The sequence below is a fragment of the Triturus cristatus genome, chromosome 6 (assembly GCF_964204655.1).
Source record: "Triturus cristatus chromosome 6, aTriCri1.1, whole genome shotgun sequence".
NCBI lineage: Eukaryota > Metazoa > Chordata > Amphibia > Caudata > Salamandridae > Triturus > Triturus cristatus.
The window spans coordinates 1,227,469,308-1,227,483,014 of NC_140589.1; the positions used below are offsets into that span (position 1 = coordinate 1,227,469,308).

The 13,707-nt window shown below is 44.1% G+C and overlaps 1 protein-coding gene across 1 annotated transcript in view; it reads right to left on the bottom strand.

Annotated features, from left to right (window-relative positions):
- The window catches only part of SYTL3 (synaptotagmin like 3), a 523,043-nt gene that overhangs the window by 2,569 nt on the left and 506,767 nt on the right, over positions 1-13,707 (bottom strand). The window contains exon 15 of the mRNA XM_085612149.1: positions 8,916-9,121. Within this exon, the coding sequence (XP_085468275.1) occupies positions 8,916-9,121 (206 nt within the window). The remainder of the gene's footprint in view (positions 1-8,915; positions 9,122-13,707) is intronic.

Genomic DNA, 13,707 nt, shown 5'->3' on the forward strand with positions numbered 1-13,707 from the left:
TGGTTAGTTGAAACAACATTTTTTGCCTTATTAAAGTGGCACTCAAGCATCACTCCCAACTGAGTCTTGGTGGATATTATTGCTCCTACCTTTTGAGATTAGGGAAGCTCCACCTCTGCTTTCTGACAGTCGACAGATCCATCCTGACACTTTTACGCAACTTGCTAACTCCATCTGTTCAGGATTGCCTCTCAATCCTTTACCTCCTAGGATCAGGCAATAATGTGCCACCTCTGTAACTGATCCGTTACGTTCCATCTGTAATCTCACTTTCACCCGTTACGGTTCCATCAGCATGAAAAAAGGCAATGGTATTTCCCCAACCAAACAAACCTACTGCTGACCCTTTTAATCTGAGCAATTTGTATTTAATATCACTTTTAACTTTCCCTGTAAAAATCCTAACAAAAACCTGCAAATAGGATTTTATTAGATCATCTGGAGCACAACCATCTGCTTGACCAACCTCAATCTGATTTCTTTGCCTCACATGGTACTTAATTGGCCCTTATCTCGGTTCTGGATGACCTTCAAATATCATTCGACCAGGGCAACTTTGTGGCCTGGTATTTTTAGATCTGTTGGCTGCCTTCAACATGGTCACTCATAACATCTTGATCTTCCCGCTGGCAGAAATCCGAATCAGTGTCCCGGCATTGAGCTGTCGTTGCTACTACCCTGGAAACAGGTGTCCATCCATGCACCTTCCCCCATTTTAATAGACTTTAGGACCATTGGTCAAGGAGTACCGCATAGTTCATCACTGAACCCTACCTTATTTATTCAGGTGCCTTGTCAGTGAATACGCAATCATGGAGCGATCACCTTCATAAATTATGTGGATGATACTCAGCTATTCATATCTATCAGTCACAATTCTCCAGTTTCTTTTGGAATTTTCCACACTGGCATGTGGAAGATCAGTTTGGCTCACCTTGAATGCTCTCTTCCTTTAAGACCTTTGACCTTGACCTGGAAGCTGCTCCCACAACCTTGTTGGCAGTGAGAAATCTTGGATTTCTTTTTAACGAGGATCTATCTTTGATCAGTCAGTTCAACAAGCTTTCTTCTTCTTTAATATTACTGAAGAATTTATAGAATATTGGTCCACTCCTTCTATGTGCCCACTGGTGCTCCAGGCAACATTTGAGCAGGTTGGGCTACAATAACTCTGTATTTGGCATCCCCGGACTACCTGCCTAAGTGCCTGTATAGGATCCAAACTGCTGTAGCAAAACTGCCACTGGCTCTGTCAGAGAATTCCTTTGTTTCTGAAACCTTGGACAAACTACATTGGCTTCCAATGCCTAAAAGGAACATTGTTAATCCCCCTGTATTGTGCATAAGGCAATTCATACGACAATGCCTCTTATCTGTAAAATGCATTTCTTCGGTATTATCCAAAATGATTGCTGTGCTCCGATGACGGCATGCTCCGGTGGAAGATCCATTTCTTTCCAAGCGTTCGATCTCTGGAACAAGCCTCCCCGCTCTCTCCACTCCATCAAGGAACATTTGCCATCCAGGAAATCCTAGAAATCTTTGCTCTATTTCATCTAACTCGCCTGCTGGTGAGTTTAGTTTGACTTTAGGCTGTCTTTTGCACCAGGACACCTTCCTAGGTATCAGGTGTGCTTTGTAAATGTAAAAATAAACATTATAAATGTACACATAAATCTTATGTTGTGCTTCTCGCTATTTATGCATAAATCTCATGTAAGACTTTTGTCATTCAAGGTGCTGTAGTTGAATTAACACCAGTTGCGTGCACACAGTGGTAAATGTCTTAAAGCTCTTCTAGAGATCTTCTACAGTAAAATCAAGGGGATTTGTATATGCTGACCAGGATATGGAGGTCATTGGCACATGAGTAGGATGTGAGGCTCAAAGAATGGATCCAGGAGACAAGTGCATGTTGAGGATTGTAAAGAAGTGTTAGAGAACAAAGACCCCTCTACAGCGGTGCAAGGTGTATTTTGGAGTTTTAACTGGAAGAGGAGCAATAGCTTGGCCTTCATCAGATACAAATAAAAGAAAGTATTATGCCTACCGTTCTTATAAAAAAATCTAGAAAGGATTAGTAAACAGCAGGGATTTGGCCAGCATGAGAAATTGTGTTACTGGTTGAGGGGGGGGGGGGTCCCTACTCAGGCAGCAGCCACAATTCTTGTCCTGGTCAAGGCACAAACAACCCCAAATTAACCTGTGCTCATTCCTCTGGTAGCTTGACAGAGAACTGTCGGGTTTAGCTTAGAGTCAATGTGTAAAGTACTTATGCAGCACTTCAAACAGTAATAAAGTGAAAACCAAACAAAAGAACCCTCCCACATAATTCATATAAATAGAGCAAAATTCAATAAAGAAATCCAGACCAAAACAACACAAATACAACCAGTAGAACCAGAGATAAGTGAAGATAGTCAAAAAGTCCAAAACGCCCTCAAAGCTATCGGGGCGTGCGAGACTGGGAGAAAGTCACAAATCCGGGCCCACCGCGATGGAGTGCGGGTCAGATGCAGGGACCAGGTTAGTCCCGCTGAAAAGTTACCTTCTCAATTCAGCATAGAATCCTATTCTTGGTGGAGGTAGCCTCAAGGAGCAGAGAAGCATTGCGGACAGTCATCCTTGTAGCATGAAGAGCAGGCCTGGCATCGCGAACACTCGTCCCTGTAACACGAAGATCTTGTTGTCGTCATGAGTGGGCAGGCTGGATATTTGCGGTGGCACTCCCCGTGAGCAGCTGATGCTGTAGCACGAAGAGTTGGGTTAACAGAACATCATGCTGGTGAACTGTGTGAGCGACAAGGTTTTGGCACAAACAGGACCATTTGCAGTCTCAAAGAGCCCAAAATCTCCAATTCAGCCTCTCTGAGGCCACACCAATGGTCCAGTACCTGAAGGGCACCACTTGGGGGTCAGATGCTTGCTACAGCTGGATCTGGGTGCTGGTGCACGTGGTTGGGAGCATGTTTTGTGCCTGTGGCTCTGAACAGGAGGCCAGCAGACTAGCCCTTGGTGTCACTCTGGGAATCCTGGGCTCTGGTGCAGGTCAAAAACCCTTTGACTCAGGCAGGAGGGCAGCAGCCCAGAAAGGCAGTCATTCAGCAGGGCAGCAGTCCAGCAATGTCAGTCCTTTCAGCAGCACAGCAGTCCTTCTTCATGGACTTCTTCAAGAGTCTCCACAGGTCCAGAAGTGTACTAAAGAGTTGGTGTCTGTGGTCCATTAGTTATACCAGGTGCCTCATTTGAAGTAGGAGCACCTTCTAGAGGTTTCCTTTTGAAGTGTACAGGTTTCCTTCATCGCTTGCTCTGGCACCAGACTAACTACAGGGGTTATGCAGCCCCCTGTGTGGAGTCAGGACACAGTCTATTCAAGTGTAAGTAGGGCTGTGCCCAGATCCTGCCAGTGATGGCCCCTCCAGGCACACCTAAGCTCTCTATTGTGTGTGGCTGTCTAGGAGGAATACACAAAACCTAACTTACAACTACACCCAGCAGTGTGACCCTCTGACAGCCTGCAGGCACTATATGGCTAAGGCAGGAAAATGCCAACTTCCTAAAAGTGGCATTTTCAAAATTGTAATTTAAAATCCGACTTCACCATAAAATAGGATTTTTTAATACAATTCCAAAGACACCAAACATGAACTGGTTACCTGCTCCCATTTGGAAATTGTTACATGTTAAATGTAATAAGGTAACTTAAATGTTATCCTATGAGAGAGTCCGACTATGCAGTAGTGAAAAACTAATTTAAAACTTAAAAGTACATGTCCAGCTTTTTAAATAAACTGCACCCTGTCCCCTAGGCAATCCAGGGCCTACCCTAGGGATGACCTATATGTATTCAACAGAAAGGTTTGGGCCTGGCAAAAGGTTTATTTGCCAGGTTGAAAAGCAGTTTAAACTGCACACACAGGTTGCATTGGCAGGCTTGAGACATTTTTAAAGGGCTACTTGAGTGGGTAGCTCAATCAGTGCTGCAAGCCCACTACCAGCATTTAATTTACAGGCCCCGGGAACACAGAGTGCCACTTTACTATGGTTGAAGCAGAAAATTATATATGCCAATTGAGTATAAGCAAATTCTACCATGTTTTAAGGAAAGAGCACAAGCACTTTCTCTGGTTACCAGTGGTAAAGTGTGCAAACGTTAGGGGGAAAACCACACCAAGGATTCCAGGTCTATCGGCCACAAAACAATATTTAGCTCTACATAAGTGCACAATTATGACCAGCCTCATAAGAAATAAAGGAGTGTTTTTGGCCTAGTCCCTGTAATGCACTCCTACATTAACCTTTACTTCTAGGTACATGAACACTGAATATAAACAAAAATGTTGAGACACCAGGCCCTCAACTAATGTTCAAATGATTTCAAGTTATATTCCAGTAGTATATTTATTAAAACGAAAGTTCCAATAGTAATACCTATTTTTTGATTAATTCAAACAATGCAGCCACAAGTTCGGCTCACATGTTTTGTGATCCCTCTGATCACTTTGTGAAGGCTGAAAAAATTGAAAACAAAATACTATCTTATATCTAGAACACATGGAGAGCACATCACTGTTTAAACAACATGTAATGTAAAGCCATGTGAGGTATGATGATTCCAAAAATTAGTACATCCTCATCCAATTACTGAAAAGAATATCATCATCCTCTAACATTTCACTTTAGAAGGGGAGATAAACACGTCAAAATCACAATCATACAACAAATCAGAATAAACAATTAATATTTTAATGTGCTGCAATTATGGGCATACATTTCTCCTCACAATCTAATATAACACCATTGTCTGATAAGCTCCAAAAAGCATCTCGTGGGCCACCATCACATCTGGGACTGTAATCCTATTCGAAAACAAATAAGATAAAAATACACTAAACACAACTATGTCAACTTTAGTAGTCGCAAATAGAGACGTGGCTCACCACTGGGAATCAGGGGAACGTCCTACACTACAGGAATAGAAAAAGGGGATGGATGTGTATATGTATATGGTAGCGGAGACGGTCACATAGTCTAGTATGGCTGCCCACACAAATTCCAGATAGTATAGGGCAAGTGGATATCGTATTATTCTTTGGAAGAGGTACTGGAAGAAGAAACGCTGAGACAGACTGAGAGGGGGCAGAGTGACAGACATTGGGTATATGTCTGTTAATATTTTTGCCTGCTGTTCGATGTGCTATTTTATCACGACGCTACTGCTGGGCCTTTTCGGATGTTGATGGGAAGGGAAGGGGGTGGTGGGGTTGGGGGTTGTGCATTTTCATTGTTTTAGACTTGCTTTTGATGGGAATTTCCTGCACCTCTGTGGTCTAATATTCGTCTGTGATATATTTCATGACAACTGCAATAATAAAAGAACACTTGATATTTTAATGTACACCAAGTTATTAGGGAAAGACCCATGTGAATCTGCGTGATAACCATTAACATAAATGGCCAATAGATCTGCAACAAAAGAGCAAGTACACTATTAAACAGATGCTTATTTTGCCATGTTTATTGAATTCTTAGTTGTAGAACAGTGTTCTAGAACCACATCTTGAAGCAGGGGGGACTCCACATCCATGTTTGCTGTATGCTGACGATTTGAGAATTTTGGACTCCAACGGAAATTAAAAGGGTTCAGTAACTATTGTGAGAATAATTATTGAACGATTAATATGTAAGAGACAAAAATATTAGCCTTAGGGAACAGAAGTAAATCCTTTACATTGTCAATCGGGAACCAAGTGGTTGAGGAAGTTCCCTTGTATAAATATCTAGGAATGATCTTTGATAGTAAACTATTGTGGAAAAGGCATTTGGACACTAAGAATCCGAGCTGCCTCTACAGTAGGAGAGCTAAAAAAAAAAATTAAAAGGGACTTTGGGGACAATCATTACAGCCTGTGTTAATTATATATAATGCAATGATCCCCCCTAATTTTTTTATGGAACAGAAGGTCTGTGTTTAGAAACGTTTAGGGGCGAAAATTGATTGGGATAAGCCAGAAGGGCATTGCCTCAAAAATACTACGGTTGCCTAAATGTGCCGTGCTCCAAGCAGTAAGATTAGAAGTCAATTTGAAAAACTGGAACTTTACAGCAATTACTTTATGCTGCAATAAACATTTAAAATCTCCAAAAATCTCAAGCTACTGCATAGAAGAAATTATTGACCGGGAACTAGAATGAACCAGACAAGTAAAGAGGCGCCTAAATATGATGGCAAGATGTCTTAACTTCGAAACGGTAAATACTGAGGTGCCTAGGCTGCCTCCCAAAAAGGAACTAAACATAAGAGTGTTAGAAAGAATGAAGGTTAAGGGATTTGTATATATATCGGCAAAGAAATCGACAATGTATATGAGAGTAACTTGGCAAGAAGCTACCGCTTTTCCTTATTTGGCAAGGCTACCTAGCTATATAATACCAAAAACTTTATTAAGATTCAGGATAGGTTTAGATCCCTTATATACTTCTGGTGAGGCACTGAAGTAATTTTTAAATGAGGCAGGGGCCTCTCTTGTGGTCTTAGAATATGCAGCGTCACTCACTGTGCACCTATGCAATTGTTTATATGTTTTAAATTTGAGGTGCTGCATTTTAAAACCTGTTTTTATTAAATATGGGATTAACTCTAGCTGTGAGGCAATAAGATTTTTATATGATATGACATTTTTAGCTGTGACTTGCTGTGGTGGCAGATGTTTATGGTTTTATTTGGGCGATGTAGTGAATATAAGAACAAGGTTTGATATGAGTAAGACGTTTTAAAGACCAAGGTCCTAAATATATTTAATTTCTCCACATCATAAGGCGTGGATCACCACTGACATCTCAACGCAGCAATTTATACTCCCATCACCGGCAACCATGTAGATCAACCTAATGGTGACTGATTTGGTAGCCCATTCATATGCACCATAGCCATAAACAAACGGAACTCAGGGGCTACAACTCTAGATGTTGACAACAATCCGTGTTAGATGTTTGGGTACATGCGTGCTAGGAAAATATTGTGGGAGAAGACAGAGCTAATGTCAGGCAGAGAATTCTCGGCTAAAAGTCAGGGAAGTGGGTAGAGTAGATGAAGTTGTCTTTTCTTGTGTCCCTTTCCATGAATGGAATTGGAAGGGGAATGCATCTAAGTACTGTGAGGCAGTCATCTAGTTTCCTACCCTGGCATATCCGTTAGGTAATTTCTGTGGCTTCTTCCATTTTAATTTTCTTTTTATTTGTAGAACTGCTGTTTCATAAACCTAGCCACAGCAGCTGCAGAGCACTTTAAAATAATTAGGATAACATTAGTTGCAATTAACAGCAAATGTCAACTGAGGAACAATAACTATAAGTAGCATTGGAAAATGAACGGAAAAAAGAATAAGTATTTAGTCAGAGAAGTAGAGTCTGAAAAACTGGGTTTTATTTCCTTTAATGAACATCCGGATCAGGGGCATAACACAGCCCTCGCAGTGCGGGGGCACCAAAAGTCCAGGCGGCCCCTCAGCAGAGCACTTCGGCCGGAGAGCTCCTGATAGAGTCTGGCTCAGGTTCCATCCAATATGGTCCAGTATCATGTTTCACTATCTTGTTGCCAAGCACGAGAACATGAATCATGGGGACATATCTACAAGTAAGTGGTGGAGTGCGGGATAGCTCCAAAATTGCTAACGCTGCGTTCCATCACGGTAGAAATGCAGGGATGTGCCATATTTACAATAATACAGTGCACTGCTGCACTTCTCCCTGAACTGGTGCTAAAATCAGCTGCCTAGCCACAGCGGAGGCACCCTTGCACCATAGTGCAAGGGGGCCTGCGTTGAGGGAATTATTGTTTATGTGAAGGAAGGTGTCCCTTCCTGTACATAAACAATCCAGAATGGTGATTTGCAACTCCTATGTCTGCTGCATTGTGCAGCACACATAGAAGTTGCAAATTTTCATTTTGTAAATGACTGATTATGTGCAGGAAGATACGCCTTCCTGCACATCAACAATAATTTATGGCATTTAGCTGTTTCTATGTTTGCTCCACAATGCAGCACACATATAAAAAGCAAATACAAGGAAAAAATAAAGCATTTCTCCTTGTTTGGCCATGTTAAGACAAGGTTTCCCCTGGTCTTCAATTTGGTGCTGCCTGCTATTTACGCCACCCCTGTAAATCGGGGGCAGCGTCAAAATCAATTGGTGTTGTGGTGGAACGCCCACCGCAACACCCATTTCCCACCCCTTTCACGCTAGGTGTAGCGAATAGCACTCTTTGCAATGCATGCGTTTACAACGCAAGTCGTTACAACAATGCGTTGTTGCATGGCATTACAACGCAAGTTGTTACAACAACTTGCGGTAGGGGGGGGCACTGGAGTTTGGAGTAGTATACTTTACTATTTCAACTCCAGTGTGTGCAACAGTAGGGAAGGTGTTAGATTGAAAATCCAACAAATTCAACACCTTCCGCCTCCTACCGCAAGTCGTTATAACGACTTGAGTTTTAATGGCATGCGATGTAACAACGCATTGTTGTAACGACTTACATTGTAAACGCATGCGTTGTAAAGGTTGTTCCCGGTGTAGCATGAAAGGACCCCTTTCACGCTAGATGTAACGTGAAAGGGGGCCTTATTTACAAGGCGGCGTTAAGCCACATTAACACCGTCTTGTAAATAAGGTGAAGCCCCTATCACCAAAGGAATGGCATTAAAAGTGACATTCCTGTGGTGATAGGGACTTGTAAATATGCCCCATGTTTTTAAGTTTTCTTGGTTGGTGCTATCTCCAGTATTAAGCAGATTTTCCACCTCTTAGCCTTTAGCCTACTTCCGTATACAGCAGCTTATCTTTTAGAAAATGTCATTTGCTGAATTTGCTGAACCTAACTATTGGTTGGGTGGATATAGGAAAATACTTACTTGCGCAGAGTCTGACTCCACCCAGGAAGCGGTCATTGATCCCGAAGGAGGCCTGGTCCCAGACTGTAAGAACCAAACTCGACTGTTCTAGGTCCATGATGGTCACATTGTTAAAGACAAATGTATGACTCCACTGAGGACAGGCCTGTTTCTTTATAATGGGACATCTCACGCGTAATTCCTGCTTGTTCGGAAGCATAAGGCAGCTGAAAACAGAGATGTAATTGAACCTGGTTACTTATATTCAGGTATATCACCTACAATCATCAATACGTTTAAATGTTCCGTACCCTGATAGCTTTGTGTCTGCACATATTAAATGTCAAATTTTCTCCACTCTATATTTAGACCCTGCCGGTTGTGATTCATCTCTTATTCGCTCCTTCATAGAAAGGACCAACTACTCAGAGCCTTGAGGAATCTTCAAAAGCTCATGATTTTCAACCTGGAGCATGTGGTTGCTTACACAGTGGTGGGCAGAACTAATTGTAATTGCATTTACATAGCCCTTACTACCCCTTATGAGGTTTCTTGCTCTGCCGGAACGACACTTTTTGTTACGTTCCCTGGCGTGATATTTATCAGGAAGCACTAAGCCACTTTTTTGGCGTATTGCTGCCTGATAAATATCGGTCCCTTTAATGCAGTTTTCTGCGTTAAAAGGGCGTGCAATGGGCAACATCCATGACTTTTTGACACTGCCTCAGATTTAGGAGAAATCGTAAATCTGTGGCAGCTCCAAAAACTGACACCTCCCAGGCGAGGTGTAAGGGAGGCACAACGAAGAGAAATATCTTTATTTCTCCTCGTTTTTCCTTTTTCTATGTGTGCTGCAAAAGAGGAAAACGCCTCTTGTGATTATTTTTGTAGAGGAAGGTTTCCCTTCGTGTACAAAAACAATCATGCCCGCAACGCAGGCATCCTTGCACCATGGTGCAAAGGTGCCTACTTTGATGCATGGCAGGCCACTGTGCACCGGCGCAGGGGAAAAGACCAGGAATGTGTTGTATCTGACAGATACGGCGCATTCCCGCTATTTTCTTTTGCCGTAGGACAGCGCAGCTGGAAGGCCTACTGTGCTGCCCTACGACAAATCTCTTAAATGAGGCCCAAAGTGTTTTTCGGCGAGTAGCACGCTACTCCGTAACCCAAAGAGGATTAGTGGTGAATTAGTATAGGGAGATATGAAATGAATTTGAGCGCTGGACAAGTGAGTTTGTTATTTGGATTGAAAAAGGATAATGGATGGATAGAAGAGGGTAAGGTTTGTATTTATGTAGTGCTTGCTACCCCTGATGAGGTGTCAGAGCTTTTCAGCAGGTAGCATGCTACTACAGAATCCAAACAGGATTAGTGTGGAATTAGTATAGGGAAATATGAAATTAAATTGAGCAGTGGACATGGGAGTTTGTTAGGTGGATTGAAAACAATAGTGGAGGGATAGAAAGTGTGTTTTTTGGAGATCATAGCAGTAGAAAGAGGTTTGGGATGAGCAAAGGCGAGGTGGAGAGGGGAAGAGTCAGAGGGAAGGGTTTAAAAAGGCTTGTTTGGGAGAACTGAATAGTAAAGGAAGTTTGACATGATGCAAGGAGGGTTAGAGGAGAAAAGAGTCTAGAAAGGGTTATTTTACTAAGGCCAGGTGGAATACAGCACAAAATCACAGAAAGGTCCACAGTGACATGCGGCACTCCTGCTGGCAAGATTCATCTGTCAGTGGGGGGCTTCAGCGTGGGAGGTGGGTAGCCCAATTCTAATTTGCATGGGAGCCTCCCAATGATACTGATTTCTGCCATTATTACTGCCCAAAATACATACCAAGTCATCATATTGAGCTGAAAGTGGCAGGACATATACCACCCACCATAAGTTCCGCCCTTTTGTATCTTGGACGATGCCGGTGGGAACATCCACCTGCCTCCATGAGATCTACTAGCTTGTGAGAGGCTTGCTGGTCCCAATCACGTGCGAACCACACCCCACGCCTAGCCAGCAGACCTTTCCGCTGACTCCCTCCATGGAGCTCCGAACAGAAATAACACCTCATTTTTAGGTCTCGGGACCATCCGGTCGGCAGACCGGAAGTCCGGAGATTTAATGTCTTTGAGAAGAGGGGCTTGCACCCGCCCCTCTTCTCCCCTGTTCTCCATTGGCTGGCCTAGTAAATGCTGGCCAGCCATTGGAGAAGAGGTCCCGTCACTCCAATCATGCCCCGTCCTTTTCGGATCGGGGGCGTGTTTTTTGCAAGAAGTCTCCTTCTCTCCTCCAGCCAATGGCTGGAGGAGAGAAAAGACAAACACGCCCCCGATTCCGAAAACGACACTGCGTTTCTCCGAGGCATTTCTGCTTCGCCTCGGAGAAAGGCAGTTGTCTCTCTCTCTCTCTCTTTCTGTCATTTGTCTTCCTCTCCTTGACAGGCCCACAGGACCGTTCTACAGATGGTGAGCTTTGTGCAAACACATTCCGAGTCTTTGATCTCCAACAGCACGCAGTCTCGCTTTCCTCCGAGCCGCTGCGATGAGATCACCTCCTGCCCTGCTCCTCCCTCCCTCCCCCACCCACCCGAACTCTGCTGCCTCCCGGGCTCGGAACTAAAACCGTTCGTATTCACCCGACCCTTTAAAACCCTCTCCTCAGCCCAGATCGTAGCTCCGCTGCGATGAGATCACCTCCTGCCCTGCTCCTCCCTCCCTCCCCCACCCACCCGAACTCTGCTGCCTCCCGGGCTCGGAACTAAAACCGTTCGTATTCACCCGACCCATTAAAACCCTCTCCTCAGCCCAGATCGTAGCTCCGCTGCGATGAGATAACCTCCTGCCCTGCTCCTCCCTCCCTCCCCCACCCACCCGAACTCTGCTGCCTCCCGGGCTCGGAACTAAAACCGTTCGTATTCACCCGACCCATTAAAACCCTCTCCTCAGCCCAGATCGTAGCTCCGCTGCGATGAGATAACCTCCTGCCCTGCTCCTCCCTCCCTCCCCCACCCACCCGAACTCTGCTGCCTCCCGGGCTCGGAACTAAAACCGTTCGTATTCACCCGACCCTTTAAAACCCTCTCCTCAGCCCAGATCGTAGCTCACACCGGGCCAGTGCTGTTTGGGAAAGACGGACCCCGGGGTATATGCAGGAGCTCATTTGGCTTCCTCTCCTTGACAGGCCCCACAGGACCATTCTACAGATGGTGAGCTTTGTGCAAACACATTCCGAGTCTTTGATCTCCAACAGCACGCAGTCTCGCTTTCCTCCGAGCCACTGTGGTGAGATCACCTCCTGCCCTGCTCCTCCCTCCCCCACCCACCCGAACTCTGCTCCCTCCCGTGCTCGGAACTAAAACCGTTCGTATTCACCCGACCCTTTAAAACCCTCTCCTCAGCCCAGATCGGGACATTCTCGTAGCTCACACCGGGCTAGTGCTGTTTGGGAAAGGCGGACCCCGGGGTATATGCAGGAGCTCATTTGTCTTCCTCTCCTTGACAGGCCCCACAGGACCGTTCTCTGTGCATTCTGCAATTGTAGCCTAAATTTTATAATGTAATGATAGGACTGCAATTACCAGAGTGCACCGAAAAAACTGTTCTGAATGAGAGATGCGCGCATGGACCTGAGAAAATCGAGAGATCTGCTGAGACGCCTTTGCATACCAGAAAATTTCGTTCCTCCGAATATTAAATGTCCCTCAGTACATAAATCGTTTCAGACGCGTTTGAAGTTAAAGAGAGCAGCCTCACACTAGGTTCTGGAAGGCACGAGCGCCCTCTACAGCCCCATTTTTACCGTGCAATTAATTAAAATGCTGTTTTCCTATCACTAAGAGCAAATTATTTGACTACATTGAGTACTTACCGGCCTGAGCAGCTGCTTATCTGCTGGGCAAAGTTGACGTTCTTGGGTGTTTTTATTAATTGAGAGCGATTTACACCATTCTACAGTTGTCTCACAGCTCTACCCGAGAGTTTGAAAACTGTTGATACATCGCGATGAAACAGGAGCAGACTTTGCCATTAAGGAGAATGTAATCTTTTTACAATAAGATTTGCGTTTTTATACAGCGCAGACAAGTCACTGTATATGTGAGAGAGGTGTACATATTGCATTTGCAATACAAGCACTTAAATAGCAAAGTTGTGCAACTCAATATTTTTACATGACGATACGAAATTCCTCAGTACGCTTAACAATGCTGCTTGTAATGATTCCCAGCAGATGAGCTGTTCCTCCTGCGCTCTGTAGATTGAGATACAATGCCTGATAGAATTTAGTTAGTAAGAATGTATCAGTGTCCTCAAGATAATAATATAAATATAATAGAAATATTTAATGGATCAACAGTCTATGGGTGGACTTACAGGAGTCTACAGTTTGGCCATTGGGTACCATTGGTTGGCATTATTGTCACTCTCAATTGTTTGCTTCTTATTCAGTGGCTTTCCACGTCCCAGCTCGTCCATCCTCTGTATGTCCCTCCTCTGGAGAATAGTCTCTTTACCATCTCCCTGATTGTCTGCCTTCTATCCATCCCGTACTCACTTTTAGGGAGCAATTTATTTTTCTTTTTTTAAGTACTGCTTGAGAGTGCATGTGTTTTCCAGCTTTCTCCTTGTCTCCCTATGTGCTCCCCTCAAATGCCCACCCTCTCACTTCGTGTTCCTCTCATGTGTACATTTCCGTACATTTCACCCTAATTTCCCTGTGATTCATGTTGTTCCTGCCCCATATGCTTCTGCCCCACCCCCCATGTTGCTGTCACTTTTACATGTTGCTCGTTCTCTTGTGTGTGTCCCCCGTGCCCTCCATG